The sequence below is a fragment of the Nerophis lumbriciformis genome, linkage group LG32, assembly GCF_033978685.3.
Source record: "Nerophis lumbriciformis linkage group LG32, RoL_Nlum_v2.1, whole genome shotgun sequence".
Lineage (NCBI taxonomy): Eukaryota > Metazoa > Chordata > Actinopteri > Syngnathiformes > Syngnathidae > Nerophis > Nerophis lumbriciformis.
The window spans coordinates 14,968,033-14,990,360 of NC_084579.2; the positions used below are offsets into that span (position 1 = coordinate 14,968,033).

Here is a 22,328-nt window from a genome sequence, read left to right on the forward strand (position 1 = left end):
GTACGTAGGGCCCCGCGATTTGTGGGTGGTGTGGTTAATTAAGGGTGAAATTTTACTGCAAACATATTCGTAGTCTCTTTCGTCTCCGTTACTGATAAAATAGCATGGAACATTTCCACAGGTATTTTTATTGTCTCCGATGTCGCGCAGTGTTAGTTCTGGGCTGGAATCCTAGATTATCCGGTCGGTAATGTGATGTGTACATTCATGTTGAAAGTACGATTTTCCACCAAAAAATTCTAATATTGAAAAATGCCAAGAATTTAAGGAACTTTATTGTCATGCCAGCACACATGAACTGGCACATTTACGTACACATGAATGCGACGTAATACAAAACATGCATTCAATTTAATTTAAGTTTGATTCAAAAAAGTAACAAACATGTGTTTACATGAATAAAAAAGTGTGAAATTAAATACATTCTGCTCAGATCCAGAATTTAGCCAGGGTCGCCCTGACTGCATAGGTGCGTTCGATGGATGTCAGGACCTTGGTTGGCAGGTAACCTTGCGATTGGGTTCCCTCAAACTTTGGGGGGACGAATGCTGTGTCTTCAGTTAGCCATCCTGGATATTGATCGGTTCCTTGATGATAGTGTTTTAAGCATCAATCAATCAAAGTTTATTTATATAGCCCTTAATCACAAAAGTCTCAAAGGTCTGGACAAGCCACAACGACATCATCGGCTCAGATCCCACATCAGGGCAAGAAAAAACTCAACACAATGGGTACAATGAGAAACCTCGGAGGGGACCCCAGATGTGGGGACCCCCCGGCGACCGGTGCAATGGATGTCGAGTGGATCTAGTTAAGCATGTGTTAGGAAGAGTCCTTATTAGCTTATAAAGCTCTTTAGAAATTGGCTACCTCGTCAGGTTCAGCAGTATTTCAGTTGTTCTTTTTTATGGCTTTAGTTGTTTCTTCTTGTGTTTCTTCTTGTTCCATTATCGCTTCAGTGGTGTTTTCTTGTTCTTGGCATCATGATTGTAGTACTTGTTGTTCTTCCATATTTTAATCCAGTTCGTACTTCTTTAGAAACGAGACCGACTAGGACGGTGGTCTTCTTATTCCCTAGCTCCATGTAGAATTTCAATGACTTTTCTTCAACATTACATTTTTTTGTTTGAAGAGGTTGCCCTGTTTATCGTACGTCTTAGTCTCTGAACTTTGGCCTGGATTTGTTGTTTCAGAGATTATTTTGCTTTGGAGATGTTTGATTTCTTGCATTGCCATATTTCCTTGCTATTTGCTCCCTTCACACGGAACCCTTTCTCCTTCTCATCATTGACTGACAAGGTGGCCATTAGTTTCTGGATTTCTCTCTCGATATGTCTCTACAGGTTCTTTTTGATGTTCATTTCTTCTGTTTTTATTTTGCTTTATATCCAGACTCTCAAAAACAGCAACCCAGGAAGCTGCATAAGAGAGTTGATCGATCTTTAAGATGCATGGTTTATTGCCTGCATCTGATGTCATAAAGGAGATGGCTTCATTGACTTGTTTGATTGTCATGAGCACTTTAGCTGTGTTCATAATCTTGGAGGTTGCATGCCTATGTTTTAGCAAATGTTCTCCTTCATCTACATTGCTGCATCCTGATGGTTTGGGTGGTTCATTTCCAATAGTTCTAAACTTTTCTGTTTTCTCATCCATCTCATGTGTGAGTTCCGGTTCTTTTTGGGTTGAGGCTATGTTTTCAGTTCTGATTTTGCTTTTAGATGGCTTTAAGTTCTGCAGCTTTCAACTTTTTATATTTCATTATAACATACATTTGGGGCGCCAGATTTCATACACTATATTGCCAAAATAATTTGGCCACCTGCCTTGACTCACATTTGAACTTGAAGTGCCATCCCATTCCTAACCTATAGGGTTCAATATGATGTCGGTCCACCTTTTGCAGCTACTACAGCTTCAACTCTTCTGGGAAGGCTGTCCACGAGGTTGCGGAGTGTGTTTATAGGAATTTTCAAACATTCTTCCAAAAGCGCATTGGTGAGGTCACACACTGATGTTGGTCGAGAAGGCCTGGCTCTCAGTCTCCGTTCTAATTCATCCCAAAGGTGTTGTATCGGGTTCAGGTCAGGACTCTGTGCAGGCGCGTCAAGTTCATCCACACCAGACTCTGTCTTCCATGTCTTTACGGACCTTGCTTTGTGCACTGGTGCACAGTCATGTTGGAGGAGGAAGGGGCCCGCTCCAAACTGTTCCCACAAGGTTGGGAGCATGGAATTGTCCAAAATGTTTTGGTATCCTGGAGCATTCAAAGTTCCTTTCATTGGAACTAAGGGGCCAAGTCCAACTCCATAATTCCGCCTCCACCAAATTTCACACTCGGCCCAATGCAGTCCGAAATGTAGCGTTTTCCTGGCAACCTCCAAACTCAGACTCGTCCATCAGATTGCCAGATGGAAAAGCGTGATTTATCACTCCAGAGAACGCGTCTCCACTGCTCTAGAGTCAAGTGGCGACGTGCTTTACACCACTGCATTTGATGCTTTGCATTGGACTTGGTGATGTATGGCTTAGATTCAGCTGCTCAGCCATGGGAAGCCATTCCACGAAGCTCTCTGCGTACTGTACGTGGGCTAATTGGAAGGTTGCATGAAGTTTGGAGCTCTGTAGCAACTGACTGTGCAGAAAGTCGGCGACCTCTTTGCACTATGCGCTTCAGCATCCGGTGACCCCTCTCTGTCAGTTTACGTGGCCTACCACTTTGTGGCTGAGTTGCTGTCGTTCCCAAACTCTTCCATTTTCTTATAATAAAGCCGAGAGTTGACTTTGGAATATTTAGGAGCGAGGAAATTTCACGACTGGATTTGTTGCACAGGTGGCATCCTATGACAGTTGGAAATCACTGAGAGCGGCCCATTCTTTCACAAATGTTTGTAGAAACAGTCTCCATGCCTAAGTGCTTGATTTTATACTCCTGTGGCCGGGCCAAGTGCTTACTTAGGACACCTGATTCTGATCATTTGAATGAGTGGCCAAATACTTTTGTCAATATAGTGCCAGATTTCATAGGTTTTCTCCCAACCTTGTGGGAACAGTTTGAAGCGGGCCCCTTCCTCTTCCAACATGACTGTGCACCAGTGCACAAAGCAAGGTCCATAAAAACATGGATGACAGAGTCTGGTGTGGATGAACTTGACTGGCCTGCACAGAGTCCTGACCTGAACACCTTTAGGGATGAATTAGAATGGAGACTAATGTTCTTGGTTGGGTTATGCCTGGCTTATTTCTATAGATTCCTCCCTGGACCATGTTTGTCTTTTGTGTTTTTTGAGGGTACCACCTTGGTGGGGAAAACCTTAACCTCTTCTTGAGACTTAAATCCAGTAGTTAACTTTGCAATCCCAGTCTGGTTTCTCACTGGGGGACACAAATCTTGTTTGACCGCAGGACATTCGATTTTTTTTCTTGGCATATTTTTATTGATGTCAGAGCCTGGTTAGCTTGATTCATAATTTAATTGTTATGCCTGCCTTGCTCAGTCTGTACCATTTTCCAAAATCCATCCATTTTTGTACCGCTTGTCCTTCTGGGGCGGAAGACAGGGTACACCGTGGACAAGTCGGTCAGTCGAAGTACCGAAGGTTTGAAAATGAAAATCTACCCATAAATCTCGAACCCTTTCTGCCAGCAGGAGAAGAGCCCATCACAACAGCTGATTTTACTGAAATAAGTGTTCTCGGTGGCTGTTCTGCACGCTAAACTAAACTCAATCAAGCACGGCCTACAGGAGGAGGTCACTGAGAGTAAACCAAAAAAAAAAAAAAAAAAAAAAAAAAGAACTCTTGGAGTATTTCAGCCGATTATTCCATACCAGCCTCACTGTCTTTTTTCCACGTTCTTCTTCTTCTTCTTCTTCTTCTTTCATTTACCTCCACTCTGGCCACACACGCAGTTACAGTACAATAATAAATGTGTTGAGATAATGTGGCTTGGAAAGCATATTCAGTGTTCACTTGATTAAACAGTGGAATTTTGCACGATGCCCAGAAATGAGGTTAGCAAATGGCTTCGTCGCTTGCCAGCTTGGAAGTGCACAAAAGGAAATCGGGGGGAGAACATAGTGTCTGCCGCTCACTGGCTTTCTCAAAGTGCTTGATGAATGTTAGTGTACGTCACTTGGGATAATGCAAGTTAGCTGTGTGTGTGTGTGTGTGTGTGTGTGTGTGTGTGACTCCAAATTTGGAGCGAGTGTGACTGTTTGGGCTTGTAATGACTTTGCGGAGCCCTTACGCTGGGCCCCCCTCTCGCAACATACTCACCTCTCTCACTCTCTGCACAAGAACTCACAATGAACTCTCAGTTTCACCTCTGCCTCCATGGCACAAGAAGTGCACATGAGCTCAAAAAAAACGCAGTGATGCACATTCTTGATCCGGCCGCCCTCATGAATATGCTTCGAAGCCCTAGGCACGCACAAATCGGCATCCTGTAAGGCTTTCAGCGACTTGTATCGTTAGGTGCATCCTATTTATTATTGCACATCTCAAGAGAGCCAATTCATGCAATGTTTGCCATTTTCCACTACAAATCAGGACCACAATGTATCCCAGATTGACATTTTTTTTTATCCAACATTCTAATGTTTAGCTAGCAATCAATCAATCAATCAATCAATCAATGTTTACTTATATAGCCCTAAATCAGGGGTCGGCAACCCGCGGCTCCGGAGCCGCATGCGGCTCTTTGACCACTCTGATGCGGCTCAGCTGCATTCTTGCCAACCCTCCCGATTTTTCCGGGAGACACTGCCTCTCCCAGGGCAAACATTCTCCGATTTTCACTCGGACAACAAAATTGAGGGCGTGCCGTGATGGCACTGCATTTTGCGTCCGCTATTTCACCTAAGAAACAGCGTTCCGGCGCAGTCACATTTTGTATGCGGCGTCTACTCACACACTAAGTGACAGCAAGGCATACTTGTTCAACAGCCATACAGATCACACTGATGGTGGCCGTATAAACAACTATAACACTCTTACTAATATGCGCCACACTGTGAACCCACACCAAACAAGAATGACAAACACATTTCGGGAGAACATCCACACCGTAACACAACAGAACAAATACCCAGAATCCCATGCATCCCTAACTCTTCCGGGCTACATTACACACCCTGCTACCACCAAACCCCGCCCACCTCAATCTACGCACAGGGGGTGGGGGGGGGGGGGTGTTGTTGATGTGTGGGGAGGCAGGGTTGGGGTGGCGGGCTTTGGTGGTAGCGGGGGTGTATAAAGTAGCTCGGAAGAGTTAGGGATGCATGGGATTCTGGGTATTTGTTCTGTTGTGTTACGGTGCGGATGTTCTCCTGAAATGTGTTTGTCATTCTTGTTTGGTATGGGTTCACAGTGTGGCGCATATTAGTAAGAGTGTTAAAGTTGTTTATATCGCCACCCTCAGTGTGATCTGTATGGCTGTTAACCAAGTATGCGTGTCTGCAGAAGCCTCATATAACATGTAACTGGGCTGGCAAGCTGTGTGTTCAAGCTGTAGAGGGCTCTAAAGGTAGTGACATCACGGCACTCCCTTATTATTGTTGTTTGGGTGAAAATCAGCATACATTCAAGAGAATAGTTTCCCTGAAATTCGGGAGTCTACCGGAAAAATCGGGAGGGTTGGCAAGTGTGACGCTGTCAAGTGCCCTTCATATAAAACTCGCGTTTTACATTTCCATATTAAGGTGCGGGCCGCGTGTCTGAGACCCCTGGTTTATACATAGCACAAAGCAAAAAAAAACTTTGTATGTAGTGTTATTTAATTTTAAATTTCAAAAGAGTTTGGTGGCTCCCATTGTTTTCTTTAATTTGTGGAAACGGGTCAAAATGGCTCTTTGAGTGGTAAAGGTTGCCGACCCCTGCCCTAAATCACGAGTGTCTCAAAGGGCTGCACAAGCCACAACGACATCCTCGGCTCAGATCCCACATCAGGGCAAGAAAAAAACTCAACCCAATGGGATGACAATGAGAAACCTTGGAGGGGACCGCAGATGTGGGGACCCCACCCCTGGCAACCGGTGCACTGGACATCGAGTGGATCTAGCATAATATTGCGAGAGTCCAGTCCATAGTGGATCTAACATATCAGTGGGAGTCCAGTCCATAGGGGGGCCAGCAGGAGATCATCTTGAGCGGAGACAGGTCAGCAGCGCAGAGACGTCCCCAACTGATGCACTGATTAATGGTCCACCCTGGGTCCTGTGGAGAATGCATATATGTTTAAGAGTTATTTCTTTATTCATAGTAATGTTTAAATCAGCTAGTGTTTTTCCATTTGTACTCTTTCTTGCAATGTAGGAGTTGGAGTACTCCCTTATATCGTATCTGTAGTAGAACAATGAGCTTGTATTCCTTTCTGGAGAGGGTGGGGGCTGTTTGCGTATTCAAGAAGTTGTTTGTTCCTGTTTGAATGTTAGACCATCCCGAGATGACGGTGTGACTGTATTGATTTGGTAAAACATGATAATATTCCTATTCTGTCTTGATGGTTCTTCTTACTCTGCATATATGTCATCTGAAAGAACTTGGGATTGACCAGTGACTCTAATTCCCTGAGAGGTAGACTGGTCAGACGCAACAATTCCGACTTTGGACAGCTAGCGCGTCATCTGTGGTCACTGTATCTGTGCCCCCCCACCCCCCACCTCTCCACGAAGGAGACGGGGGACAGAGCAGAAAAGAAACGGCAGATCAACCGGTCTATTTAAAGGCTAGAGTATACAAATGAGTTTTAAGATGGGACTTAAATGCTTCTACTGAGGTATGATCTATAACTGTTACCAGGAGGGCATTCCAGAGTACTGGAGCCCGAATAGAAAACGCTCAATAGCCCGCAGACTTTTTTTGGGCTCTGGGAATCACTGATAAGCTGGAGTTCTTTGAACGCAGATTTCTTGCCGAGACATATGGTACAATACAATCAGCAATAAACATACATTGAATCTATAAAGGTAGACAAATGCAATCATTTTGTTAGGGTCTTGCTCAAGGTGTTGACCCCAGGATGCAGAGACGGGAGGCAAGGTTGAATTACAAAAAGGAAAAATGTAATTAGTCAAAAAAAAGGAATAACAAAAGGCGAAGGGGTAGAAGCGCACACCATGTAACACAGACAAAAACAGGTTCCTCAGTGGTCGGCACTGAGCACAGCAAAAAGTCCAAGAAATAATCCTCTTCACCTCAGGGAGGATAGGAAGCAAAATCTAAGAGGTTTGGGATTTCAGGACTAAGGAGCGACAGCGTACCGGGACTGGCGAGGTGAAGCAGGTGCATGAACTTGAGGAGTTCAGGAGACAATAACCGGCAAGGCCAAGCTGTCAGTGACGAGCCTAAATACTAGTGGGTCAATTAGTAGCAGGTGTGCCTCAAGGTCCGCCCCCTCGCCGAGGACGAATGAACTGAAGACAAAGGTGCAGACATCACAGCAAAGGAGAAGGCAGGATAATGATTAAACACAAAAAATTTAACTAAGATATTTTAGTTAAGTGTTGTTCAAAATCTGAACATGATCTGAATCAAACTTTAATATTTTATTTGCATCTATTAATTACACTTCAATAATATTTTAGTAGGTTTAATATTCTATTGTATAATGTAATTTGTGTTGTATTCAAATAATAAACTATTCATTTCTTTTTTTTTTTTAATATACATTTTTAATGTTTGGGGCAATTCCAACTTTGACCACAGCGTCAGTTGCTATGTGGAGTGGTGCTTTCCATCATTTTCAGCAGACTGCATCACACAATGATTAACACCCCTCTTCCTCACACACAATTGTTTTTCATTGAGTATTACATTTTTTAAATCATATATATATATATATATATATATATATATATATATATATATATATATATATATATATATATATATATATATATATATATATATATCATGTATTGTATCATATCATATGCCATTATCATTATACAAACCCTGTTTCCATATGAGTTGGGAAATTGTGTTAGATGTAAATATAAACGGAATACAATGATTTGCAAATCCTTTTCAACCCATATTCAGTTGAATGCACTACAAAGACAAGATATTTGATGTTCAAACTCATAAACTTTATTTATTTTTTTGCAAATAATAATTAACTTAGAATTTCATGGCTGCAACACATGCCAAAGTAGTTGGGAAAGGGCATGTTCACCACTGTGTTACATGGCCTTTCCTTTTAACAACACTCAGGAAACGTTTGGGAACTGAGGAGACACATTTTTTAAGCTTCTCAGGTGGAATTCTTTCCCATTCTTGCTTGATGTACAGCTTAAGTACAGTCCGGGGTCTCCGTTGTTGTATTTTAGGCTTCATAGTGTGCCACACATTTTCAATGGGGGACAGGTCTGGACTACAGGCAGGCCAGTCTAGTAACCGCACTATTTTACTATGAAGCCACGTTGATGTAACACGTGGCTTGGCATTGTCTTGCTGAAATAAGCAGGGGCGTCCATGGTAACGTTGCTTGGATGGCAACATATGTTGCTCCAAAACCTGTATGTACCTTTCAGCATTAATGGCACCTTCACAGATGTGAAAGTTACCCATGTCTTGGGCACTAATACACCCCCATACCATCACAGATGCTGGCTTTTCAACTTTGCGTCTATAGCAATCCGGATGGTTCTTTTCCTCTTTGGTCCGGAGGACACGACGTCCACAGTTTCCAAAAACAATTTGAAATGTGGACTCGTCAGACCACAGAACACTTTTCCACTTTGTATCAGTCCATCTTAGATGAGCTCAGGCCCAGCGAAGCCGACGGCGTTTCTGGGTGTTGTTGATAAACGGTTTTCGCCTTGCATAGGAGAGTTTTTACTTGCATTTACAGATGTAGCGACCAACTGTAGTTACTGACAGTGGGTTTCTGAAGCGTTCCTGAGCCCATGTGGTGATATCCTTTACACACTGATGTCGCTTGTTGATGCAGTACAGCCTGAGGGATCAAAGGTCACGGGCTTAGCTGCTTACGTGCAGTGATTTCTCCAGATTTTCTGAACCCTTTGATGATATTACGTGCCGTAGATGGTGAAATCCCTAAATTCCTTGCAATAGCTGGTTGAGAAAGGTTTTTCTTAAACTGTTCAAGAATTTGCTCACGCATTTGTGGACAAAGTGGTGACCCTCGCCCCATCCTTGTTTGTGAATGACTGAGCATTTCATGGAATCTACTTTTATACCCAATCATGGCACCCACCTGTTCCCAATTTGCCTGTTCACCTGTGGGATGTTCCAAATAAGTGTTTGATGAGCATTCCTCAACTTTATCAGTATTTATTGTCACCTTTTATCAGTTTGAACATCAAATATGTTGTCTTTGTAGCATATTCAACTGAATATGGGTTGGAAATGATTTGCAAATCATTGTATTCCATTTATATTTACATCTAACACAATTTCCCAACTCATATGGAAACGGGGTTTGTATATTATAACATGCATATTGTTGAAATCGTGTATGTTTATATTTATATTAATACATATATGTTTTTCACTACCGTATATATATATATATATATCAAATGTGCACACATAATAGTCATTGTTTAATATTTTATGTTTTGTTTTTTTCCCCCCAGGTCCTCCTGATGTGGAGCAGCCCTGTGAGCCGAGCGTGCGCACCTGGAGCCCCAACGCGGGCAACGAGCAGGGCAACGTGGGCCTGTCCGAGTGCCCACTCCAGGGCTGCATGCTGCAGCTGGAGTTCCCCTACCCGCTGGTGCCCGACTCGCTGACCGTCTGGGTCACATTCTTCAGCCCCGAAGAAACGGCTCTCCCCGCCATCCACAACATCCTCCTCCTCACCGTCCGCGGCGACAACATCTCCCTGGGGCCCAGCAACGTTTTCTGCGACACGGCGCTCACCCTGAAGCTGGACATTGAGGAGGAGGTTTACGGGGTGCAGTTTTTCACCATGGAGCAACACCTGGAGATCGACGCCACCCTGTTGGCGTCCAAACCAGACTCCTCTCTTTGCGGCGACTGCCAACCTCTGCGCTACCGCCTGCTGAGGCAGCCGCCCTTCACCCACGCGCCACACGGGCTCCTTTTCAACGAACCCAGTCGCCGTTATACAGACAGGTGAGTGACCTGGTAGGTAAATGACATTCTGACTCAATCTTATGCAACATTTGGACAACACCAAGGGGTTTGTATACAGCCGCTCCAAATTTGGTAATCAATCAATAATATTTATATAGCCCTAAATCACAAGTGTCTCAAAGGGCTGCACAAGCCACAACGACATCCTCGGTTCAGAGCCCACATAAGGGCAAGGAAACAACCCAGTGGGATGTCAATATGAATGACTGTGAGAAACCTTGGAGAGGACCGCAGATATGGTCCCCTCGAGGGGAGACCAGATGCAATGGATGTCGAGTAGGTCTAGCATAATATTGTGAGAGTCCAGTCCATAGTGGGGCCAGCAGGATACCATCCCGAGCGGAGACGGGTCAGCAGCGCAGATATGTCCCCAACCGATGCACAGGCGAGCGGTCCACCCCGGGTCCCGACTCTGGACAGCCAGCACTTCATCCATGGCCGCCCCGTCCACAAGGGAGAGGGGGGCAGAAAGGAAAAAAAACGGCAGATCAACTGGTCTAAAAATGGGGTCTATAGGCTAGAGCAGTGGTTCTTAACCTTGTTGGAGGCACCGAACCCCACCAGTTTCATATGCGCATTCACCGAACCCTTCTTTAGTGAAAAATAAAATGTTTTAGTTTTTTTCAAATTCAAGACAAAGTTATATGTTTTTTTTCCTGGTGCACAAAATGAACCGTGCATGAGCGTCACCTTGTTCAAAGAACAAAACCAACACAGTGCATGAACTCACTACTAATTACACATCTGCAAATCAGAAGGAAATTAGAGGGAACAGTGTTTGGGGGTATTCATAATACGCCGATAGGGATAAGTTTTTATTTTCACGATGAGTCGGGTGTGTCTCGACCTCCGCGGCAGAGGCTCCGCCGAACCCTCTCCCGAACCCCTAGGGTTCGATCAAATCCAGGTTAAGAACCACTGGGCTAGAGTATACAAATTAGTTTAATCAGAATGTCCTACTCAGTGGCCTAGTGGTTAGAGTGTCCGCCCTGAGATCGGTAGGTTGTGAGTTCAAACCCCGGCCGAGTCATACCAAAGACTATAAAAATGGGACCCATTACCTCCCTGCTTGGCACTCAGCATCAAGGGTTGGAATTGGGGGTTAAATCACCAAAAATGATTCCCGGGCGCGGATGGGTCAAATGCAGAGGACAAATTTCACCACACCTAGTATGTGTGTGACAATCATTGGTACTTTAACTCTAACTTTAACTTTAACTTAAGATGCGACTTAAATGCTTCTACTGAGGTAGCATCTCTAATTGTTACCGGGAGGGCATTCCAGAGTACTGGAGCCCGAATAGAAAACGCTCTATAGCCCGCATACTTTTTTTGGTCTCTGGGAATCACCGATTTCTTTGAACGCAGATTTCTTGCCGGGACGTATGGTACAATACAATCGGCAAGATAGGTAAAAAATTCCTGGTGTCCCAGGAACATACTTGCCAACCCTCCCGGATTTTCCGGGAGACTCCCGAAATTCAGCGCCTCTCCCGAATACCTCCCGGGACAAATTTTCTCCCGAAAATCTCCCGAAATTCAGGCGGAGCTGGAGGCCACGCCCCCTCCAGATCTATGCGGACCTGAGTCCGCTTTCCCACGATATCCCAATCACATTATAACTGTAGAATGATCAAGGGCGAGTTCTTGGTTTCTTATGTGGGTTTATTGTTAGGCAGTTCCATTTACGTCCTCCCAGCGCGGTAACAACACACAACAACAGCAGTCATGTTTTTGTCTACCGTAAAGCAGTTTGTCTGCCGTAAACAGCAATGTTGTGACACTCTTAAACAGGACAATACTGCCATCTATAACATCAATAACATATACGGCTTTGTTGTGTGCACAACTGCGCACACAACAAGGAGACGAAGCAGAAGAACGAGGAAGATACAGCCATGGCGACGCCGACGACGAGTAAGATGAAAAAATACGCTTTGTTGCACCTTTCCTGCCTGAGTCCGGCGATTAGTTGCAAATCTTGCTTTATTGATTGCTTGCACACAGCCAATCCAACACAAAACAAACTAGTCCCCGCCCGCACTCACGCTACCGCTCCCTCTCTTCTCTCGCCCACACACTCACTGACGTCACTCACCTCACATGCTCACCTATTAAAGGGCCACACACACGCATACGCTACTCTCATAACAGCTTGTAAGTTCCAAGCCGCAGCTGCGATTGGACCTGGATAGCCTCCGGGAAGAAGTAGTGGACTACCAAGTGCTTGGCACTGAAGATCTTCCTCAGGAAGCAAAGATTGACCGGTTTTGGGCCATGCTAGGGAGAGATGGAAGATTCCAGACTCTAATGCATTTGATGAAAGTACTTTTGTGCGTGCCACACAGCAATGCATCATCAGAGAGGGTGTTCAGCATGGTTAGAAAAATAGTGACAGAGAATAGAACAAGGATGGACAATTCAACCCTTAACTCAACAATGAGTAGATGAGTGTTATGTGTGTGTGTATATGTGTAAATAAATGAACACTGAAATTCAAGTATTTATTTTATTTATATATACATATATCTATATAATAAAATAAATATATATATATATATATATAGCTAGAATTCACTGAAAGTCAAGTATTTCTTAGATATATATATATATATATATATATATATATATATATATATATATATATATATGAAATACTTGACTTGGTGAATTCTAGCTGTAAATATACTCCTCCCCTCTAAACCACGCCTCCGCCCCAACCACGCCCCCCACCCCACCCCCGACCACGCCCACCCCACCTCCCGAAATCGGAGGTCTCAAGGTTGGCAAGTATGCCCAGGAAATAAGGGTCCTCTTTTTTTTCGTAAAGCTTTGCTAATTAGGACTGTTTTCAAGCTGACAGCTGAGTGGGTGTTTGTTTATTGCCCTCGCAAACATATCCTCGCAATACCAGATATCTGTTTTCGAACCCTGCGGTTCAACTTGTGTTTTCAAACTCGCGGGTCATTCGTTGCCCACATTTGTTTTTTTCCCCCCGCCTCGTTCCGTGAAGCAAGGGCAAACAGATGGCTTGTTGAAAGTATTATGTGCACGCCGCGGTGAGAGTTTAGGGCTCTGCTCCCGTGGAATGTGCTGACTCTTCGAAAATGTATTTTTTTTCTGCTGTACGTGGCACCGATTGGTCGTGTTTTGCCATCTCGCGGGCGGCACGGTTCTCACGAGAAGGGGAAAATGTGGGGTCTGATAAGATTTGAAAGAGGGTGGACGCTATGCAAGATGGAGCGATGACACTTCCTAGTCTGACAAAGCGGGAGGTAGTCCAAGGGTAAAGTAACGTATTCAGCACACCTGCACGCCAAATCCTTAGACAGATTTTATTTTGTTATATATATTAGCATGTTGAAATATGATATACGCTATATTGCAAAAAGTATTTGGCCACCCATCCAAATGATCAGAATCAGGTGTCCTAATCACAGGTGTATAAACCCAAGCACTTAGGCATGGAGACTGTTTCTACAAACATTTGTAAAAGAATGGGCTGGTCATGGAGCTCATTGATTTCCAGCGTGGAACTGTCATAGGATGCCACCTGTGCAACAAATCCAGTCGTGAAATGCCCTCGCTCCTAAATATTCCAAAGTCAACTGTGGGTTTTATTATAAGAAATTGGAAGAGTTTGGGAACTCTGACTGAGAGGAAGGAATTATGGTGTGGGGTTGTTTTTCAAGAGTTGGGCTTGGCCCCTTAGTTCCAGTGAAAGGAGCTCTGAATGCTCCAGGATACCAAAACATTTTGGACAATTCCATGCTCCCAACCTTGTGGGAACAGTTCTTCCAACATTACTGTGCACTACTGCACAAAGCAAGGTCCATAAAGACATGGATGACAGAGTCTGATGTAGATTAACTTGACTGGCCTGCACAGAGTCCTGACCTGAACCCGATACAACACCTTTGAGATGAATTAGAATGGAGACTGAGAGCCAGGCCTTCTCGACCAACATCAGTGTGTGACCTCACCAATGAACTTTAGGAAGAATGGTCGAAAATTCCTATAAACACACGCCGCAACCTTGTGGACAGCCTTCCCAGAAGAGTAGAAGCCGTAATAGCTGCAAAAGGTGGACCGACGTCATATTAAACCCTATGGGTTAGGAATGGGATGGCACTTCAAGTTCATATGTGAGTGAAGGCAGGTGGCTAAATACTTTTGGCAATATAGTGTATTTACACAGGTCACTTGTGTTGATTCACAAATTTAACAAGAGCCCGGTCATCGCGTTCTGTCATCGTCTTTAGCCTTTGTGCATGCCAGTCCGATCTCACGGGGCTCGTTAGTGGTGGTGGATTTTCGCACCGTGCGGTGGCTGTTTCCTTTTTCGATGCCCAGGTCGATCGTCTTCGGTTTTGGGGCTGCGTCTTGTGCATTTCGTTGCGTCTTCTGTCAAACAGGTCACATGACACGTAGACTTACATATTTTGTGTCAAACAGGTCACATGACACGACACAACGAGAGTTGTGCTAAATGATTGTGTGTTTAATGTGAACAATTTTATCGGTCCACCGTGATCCGTTTGACAATTTCTTTCGTCGGTTTTGACGAGGCTAATTTATTGGCGACGTGCGAAGCATGTGAACCCGGAAAAATCCATAAATTATCAGGTAGCATTGTGTAAAGCACAGGGTGCGAAGCGTGGGAAAAATGTATGCCGTATAGTCCAGAAATTACGCAAATAGCCTTTTCCTTTACCGTATTTTCCGGACTACAAAGCGCACTTAAAATCTTTATTTTTCCTCAAAACTGGACAGTGCGCCTTATAACGCGGTGCGCCTAATGTACGGAATAATTCTGGTTTTGCTTACCGACCTCGAAGCAATTTTGTTTGGTACATGGTGTAATGATAAGTGTGACCAGTAGATGGCAGTCAAACATAATGATACGTGTATACTGCACTGTGATGGCAATATGACTCAAGTAAACAACACCAACATTTTATATGCTCCATTGAAAATAGAGACCATCACACACAGCGCTAAAAAATCTATCAAAATGTTTTAGTACAACTTTAGTAAGCTATGAAGCCGCACCGCTTCATGTGCTTCAACATACGAGTATATTATGGTGTGTGTATAAGGTAAGACATATTATCTGGTGTTGTGTTTCGCAAAATTATGCAAGAGCAACTTTTCTTACCTTCTGGTACCTGCTGATCTGTATTTGGGATCTGCATAAATCCTGAAAAATTGCGCGCATCCGTCTTTGTAGTCCGTGCCGACGATGTAGTCGATAAGCTTCTTCTTTTTGTCTATCTTCTTGTTATGGGAGATTCATCCTCCACTGTTGTTATTTCTAATATAAAGTAGTGTAAAGTTCTTACTTATATCTGTCAGTAAACTCGCCATGAAAGTGCTAAAACATACCGGTGTAGTGAGTTGACATTATTCACCCAAGGAACTTTAGTTGTTAGAGAGTTCCGGTCGGACGGTTTTTCACGGGACACATTTTCCAGTGTTGTTGTTTCCGGATGAGGAGATGCTGCTCCGTTATTGATTTAAGTAAAGTTTGAATAACATTAAAACAGTTAGCTCCATCTTTTGACACTTCTTCCACTCCCGTCCTTGCACGCTACACCGCTACAACAAAGATGACGGGGAGAAGACGCTGCTGAAGGTGAGCCACGTAAATAAGACCCGGCGCATCCGGAAGCGACTGTCAGAAAGCGACTTGAAAATGATCTGTAAAACATAATCTATACAACATTTTGACCAAAGAACCACCATCACATGTTATGTAGACCACAAGGAAGTGTTTTATATTTAGAAAAACAATAAAATAGTATGCCTCCTTTAATGCGCCCTATATATGGGATGCGCCTTATGCATGAAAAAATATAAAAACATAGACCATTCATCCGCAGTGCTTTTTATAATCCGGTGTGCCCTATGGTCCGGAAAATACGGTATTTATTTTTGTTACAAATGGTCTGACTCTATTCTTTTTTCAACCTATCGTAAAATTGTGACATTTAAACAAAGGACATAAACAAAGTAATCAGCAATTGCTGAGAATTCCTACCGCTTTTCAGACATGCTGTGCGAGTGTAAACATGCGATGTACTGTACTTCACTGTAACGTGTTAAGCATGTCCAAAACTAATAAAACCATTACCGTTTTATTTGAAGGGGCAGGCTTTGGCATACCTCAGTGAATATTGACGTACTGTAGATCGTTTAAAAGCTGTGGTGGATTTCACGAGCTGCGGTCGCATTCCCGCGGTCGGGGTCGGTGGCACTGGTAGACTGTTTACCTTCCTGAGTACATATGGAATGTTGTCGCTGGTCAGGCGGAGCATTTGTAGCGAGATTGCAACAACAAAAACAGAACATATGTAGAGGAATTTGAGAAACATAATCCAAAAGCAAAGTAGCAAAGACCACAAAGTAGGCCAAAGCTTCTCTACGCTTGGGTAATTGATCTTCACTGTCAGGCCGCTGGCCTATACCTGAGCCGGGTCAAACCGGGCTGAAGGAGCAATTGGATTTCTTCGTCTCCGTTCATGGGTGGCGGTTTGTTTAGAATGGCCCTAACGCGGGGAGGTCAAAGCCAGAGGATGAATTATGGCGCGAAACCAAGACGGGCGAAATGAAGAGGCGACGCGGAAGGTTGAAGGTTGGACTGTTTGGGGTTAAATCAATCGCAAGGCTCTGCAGAGGTCCAATAGGTGATGGGGAAGAACATTAGGGGGTTGAGAAAGCATGAAGAGAGAGTGGGGGGATAGGGTTGCTGTGACCTCCCCAGGCACCCCTGCCAGTGGACTAATCCTCTCAGTGATGTGGGTTTCAGAGCTGTCATTGGGTCAAAGGCTATCTCAGAGCTGATGTGTGGAGACCTCCCAGAGAAGGGAGGAACTTTCCAATCGACACGACCACCCCCTCTGTAATTGGGATAGACCCTCTTTTCCCATGGCAACACAAATCAATCCCCAGAAGTCTGCTGAACTGTGTCATTCTAGGTCCCCCTTTATGTAAAACTGACTGTTGTTCTATGTTAGATGTGTCCCAGAGCACCAAACATGAAGAAAAATCATCATCTCCCTCACTTTTTCGCTCCACCTTTGACAGAAGAGGAAAACAGTTGCTTTCAAAGTTCCGGGTTTTCTTGATGCTACGACGGGAAAAGGCTTTGCTACACATCCTAAAATAAAGCTTAGAGCTCTGCCAAGTGTCAGTCAGTCAGCTATAGACATGGTAGCTGTAATGTTGATACATTTAGATTTTCTGAAAGGGGAATTGCACTTTGACAACGGATATATTTATTTGGTAACACTTTAGTATGGGGAACATATTCACCATTAATTAGTTGCTTATTAAAGGGGAACATTATCACCAGACCTATGTAAGCGTCAATATATACCTTGATGTTGCAGAAAAAAGACCATATATTTTTTTTAACCGATTTCCGAACTCTAAATGGGTGAATTTTGGCGAATTAAACGCCTTTCTAATATTCGCTCTCGGAGCGATGACGTCACAACGTGGCGTCACATCGGGAAGCAATCCGCCATTTTCTCAAACACCGAGTCAAATCAGCTCTGTTATTTTCCGTTTTTTCGACTGTTTTCCGTACCTTGGAGACATCATGCCTCGTCGGTGTGTTGTCGGAGGGTGTAACAACACGAACAGGGACGGATTCAAGTTGCACCAGTGGCCCAAAGATGCGAAAGTGGCAAGAAATTGGACGTTTGTTCCGCACACTTTACCGACGAAAACTATGCTACGACAGAGATGGCAAGATGTGTGGATATCCTGCGACACTCAAAGCAGATGCATTTCCAACGATAAAGTCAAAGAAATCTGCCGCCAGACCCCCATTGAATCTGCCGGAGTGTGTGAGCAATTCAGGGACAAAGGAACTCGGTAGCACGGCAAGCAATGGTGGCAGTTTGTTCCCGCAGACGAGCGAGCTGAACCCCCTATCGACCCTAGCTTCCCTGGCCTGCTGACATCAACTCCAAAACTGGACAGATCAGCTTTCAGGAAAGGAGCGCGGATGAGGGTATGTCTACAGAATATATTAATTGATGAAAATTGGGCTGTCTGCACTCTCAAAGTGCATGTTGTTGCCAAATGTATTTCATATGCTGTAAACCTACTTCATAGTTGTTAGTTTCCTTTAATGCCAAACAAACACATACCAATCGTTGGTTAGAAGGCAATCGCCAAATTCGTCCTCGCTTTCTCCCGTGTCGCTGGCTGTCGTGTCGTTTTCGTCGGTTTCGTTTGCATACGGTTCAACAAACCGATATGGCTCAATAGCTTCAGTTTCTTCTTCAATTTCGTTTTCGCTACCTCCTCCACACTACAACCATCCGTTTCAATACATTCGTAATCTGTTGAATCGCTTAAGCCGCTGAAATCCGAGTCTGAATCTGAGCTAATGTCGCTATAGCTTGCTGTTCTTTCCGCCATGTTTGCTTGTGTTGGCTTCACTATGTGACGTCACAGAAAAATGGACGGGTGTTTATAACGATGGTTAAAATCAGGCACTTTGAAGCTTTTTTTTAGGGATATTGCTTGATGGGTAACATTTGAAAAAAACTTCGAAAAATATAATAAGCCACTAGGAACTGATTTTTAATGGTTTTAACCATTCTGAAATTGTAATAAAGCAAATTAGTAACATATTGGCTCTTATTTAGTCATTATTAAGTACTTATTAATGCCTTATTCTGCATGGCCGTATTATACAACCAGTAAGCCATTAACTAAGAGTCTTCCCTCAATAACCTCAGAATTATTGCTTATTAGTAACTAGAGATGCGCGGTTTGCGGGCACAACCGCGGAGTCCGCGGATTATCCGCGAATCGGGCGGATGAAATTTAAAAAAATTAGATTTTATCAGCGGGTCGGGTCGGGTCGGGTCGGGCGATTGAAATAAAAAAAAAATAGATTTTAAATAGATTCAGGCGGGTGGCAGTTAAACCAATTCGGAAATATGATGTAGCGGCTAGCTACGGGGTCTTAGCCAATGGCTTTGGCTGGGGGGCGGGACTTCCGGGCAAGTTAGGGAAGTGACGTTGTTGACAGGAAGTGTTAGTTCGAGTTTTGCCGGGAAAGAGGGGAGACGCAAATTGGAGCTGTTGTGTGGTTACATTGCATCTTATTACAATAAATACGAGACAAACGAATAAGTCTATGAGCCTACGTTCCTGGGAACATTACAATATATACATAGTTAAATATTGTTACCCACATACGAAAAACGAGCAGGCACCTGCTGCATATGCCACAACAGAAGAAAAAAAAAAAAGAGATGGACACTTTTACGGAGCGGAGAAGGCCCCCGACGCCTCGCCGGGGTCCGGGACCGAGGCCCCTTCCCCCGAGAGGGCCCCACCGGGAGCCGTAGCTGAGGCGATCCGCGAGAAGGGCCCGACGCACGTCCAGGGTCACCACCGCGCCCACCGCACCGACACCCCGCCTCGTCCGCCTTCGCCGCGGCCGGCGTCACGCGCAGCAGGTAAGCAGCTTACCTGCCCGTAACAGGGGTCACTCCGCGCGCAGTGCGCTCACGAAAGGGGTGGGGCTCACCCTGGTTGATATAGACAGCAGCTAGGACGGTGGCCATGGAAGTTGGAACCCGCTAAGGAGTGTGTAACAACCCACCTGCCGAATCAACTAGCCCTGAAAATGGATGGCGCTGGAGCGTCGGGCCCATATACCCGGCCGTCGCCGGCAGCGAGATGCGCTTGGAGGTGCGCTCAGCGCGGCTCCCATATGATTGCGCACTGGTGTGCGTCTGGGTCGTGACAGCGTGGCACGTGAATGTCTGTGCTGCGTTGGATCAGTCTCCTTTCTTTAACAGGCAAAAGCTTTATAACCTCACTAATGCCTTGCATCGTCTATATTAGATATATAACAACGGGCGGGTGCGGGCGGATGGCGGGCGGATGCAGTTCTGATCAAATGTTAGATCGGGTGGATTGCGGATGGTTGACGACTTTCTGATGCGGTTGCGGATGAAATAATTGCCTATCCGCGCATCTCTATTAGTAACCCTAACCCTAACCCTAATATGTTCCCCTAGTGTCCAAATAACTCTGAATTAAGTCTTTGTTACTTAGAATATGTTCTCCATACTAAAGTGTTGCCATTTATGAATTAATTAATGCATTCTAAATGGTAAAACAAAATCGATCGAAATTCCACTTACAAAGGGTGCCGGTCTATTCTTTCTATAAAGCCCTTTAACAAATTCAGGCCACAACAAACAGGGACAATTATAATAACATTTAATATTTTGCTCATTCTAAGCATACGGCATTGGCTTTTTTTTTTAAAAACATCACTGATTACTTCTCACTGCAGACTTAATGAGAGCCAACAAACATAATAAAACATCACTTACTGTACAAGGTCTGTTGTCATTAGGATGCCGACTACTAGGATGTTCATATATTCCCATTTGGATAAAGAATGAACCAAGCGTCTTTTCTTGTCGTTCTTGCCATTTCCGGGTCTAATTTGGCTGTCAAAGTGTACTAACTTGTCGGAGTACGTCCCTGTCCTTCAACTATCCAAGTGAGAGGCATGATTTATGGTCTACCATATTTTATTGAGTTTTATGGGCGTAATGGAGAACCTTCCATTGGCTCCGCTGTAAGCTGACTGTTATTTACATCTATTTACGAGTTAGAATGCATAAAAAAAAAAATACATTCGTCGTAATGTCTTTCATTATGATTGTGAACAATGGGCAAAATTTAAAAAAAAGTGCAGTTCCCCTTTAAGCCAAAGCTAACCTACTAGCATAATGTTGCTGTTAAATGTAAGTATAACATTAGCACTGCAACACACATAGTCCTGCTGTTCTACTCCTTAATGATACGTTGTTGTCGGTACGGCTGAGGCTATCGATTATTTTAAGTAATCGAGTAATGTTTCGATTAATTTCTTCGATTAATTGAAAAATCGAATAAAACACTTTAAAGCCCCTATGAGTCATTCAGGAAAAAAATCTTGAAATAAACAAGGATTTTTCTAATTAACCTAATTTTTTCTTCTTATACATGCATATAACGATGAAATTGCACTCCAGATAACAGATAAATAAAAAACGTAACTAAAGATACACATTCGAAAAGGTATTGATTGAAGAAGTGGTGTTTGATTTTTGGTAGAGATGTCCGATAATATCGGCCTGCCGATATTATCGGCCGATAAATGCGTTAAAATGTAATATCGGAAATTATCGGTATCGTTTTTTTAATTATCGGTATCGGTGTTTTTTTAATTTATTTATTTTTTTATTTTTTATTTTTTTATTAAATCAACATAAAAAACACAAGATACACTTACAATTAGTGCACCGACCCAAAAAACCTCCCTCCCCCATTTACACTCATTCACACAAAAGGGTTGTTTCTTTCTGTTATTAATATTCTGGTTCCTACATTATATATCAATATATATCAATACAGTCTGCAAGGGATACAGTCCGTAAGCACACATGATTGTGCGTGCTGCTGGTCCACTAATAGTACTAACCTTTACCAGCTAATTTTACTCATTTTCATTCATTACTAGTTTCTATGTAACTGTTTTTTTTATTGTTTTACTTTCTTTTTCATTCAAGAAAATGTTTTTAATTTATTTATTTTATTTTATTTTATTAATTTTTTTAAAAAGGACTTATCTTCACCATACCTGATTGTCCAAATTAGGCATAATAATGTGTTAATTCCACGACTGTATATATCAGTATCGGTAATTAAAGAGTTGGACAATATCGGAATATCGGATATCGGCAAAAAACCATTATCGGACATCCCTAATTTTTGGAGAAATAATTCTTTAGCATTAACATACTAACTGTAGATACTAACTTATTATAATTGCATGCCCCATGTATTTGAATAAAACATTTATTATAAAAATATAAGAATTGCGTTAGCTGCGACAATAGACCTTTACTTTGTTTCTGGTTGTTTGCCGGTCTTAAATATGAAGAGTGCTTTTTCATAACGTGATGCGTCATTGATGTAGTGCTATTGTGAAATGCCAGCTCCATTTAACAATGTAAACGTTTCACCACCATGTCTTTCACCATGCAAAACCTTTGCTTTTCTCGTCTTCTTTGGGCCCTTTGTGCTCTTTATCCCTCTTCTTTGAGTTAACCTCTCTGAGTGATCCCCTGATTCCTCCACACACACAGAGACCACGTCTTCCGCGGCACTTAT

At 43.4% G+C, this 22,328-nt stretch overlaps 1 protein-coding gene across 1 annotated transcript in view; it reads left to right on the forward strand.

Annotated features, from left to right (window-relative positions):
• The window catches only part of pappaa (pregnancy-associated plasma protein A, pappalysin 1a), a 288,874-nt gene that overhangs the window by 84,021 nt on the left and 182,525 nt on the right, over positions 1–22,328 (forward strand). The window contains exon 7 of the mRNA XM_061927311.1: positions 9,602–10,103. Within this exon, the coding sequence (XP_061783295.1) occupies positions 9,602–10,103 (502 nt within the window). The remainder of the gene's footprint in view (positions 1–9,601; positions 10,104–22,328) is intronic.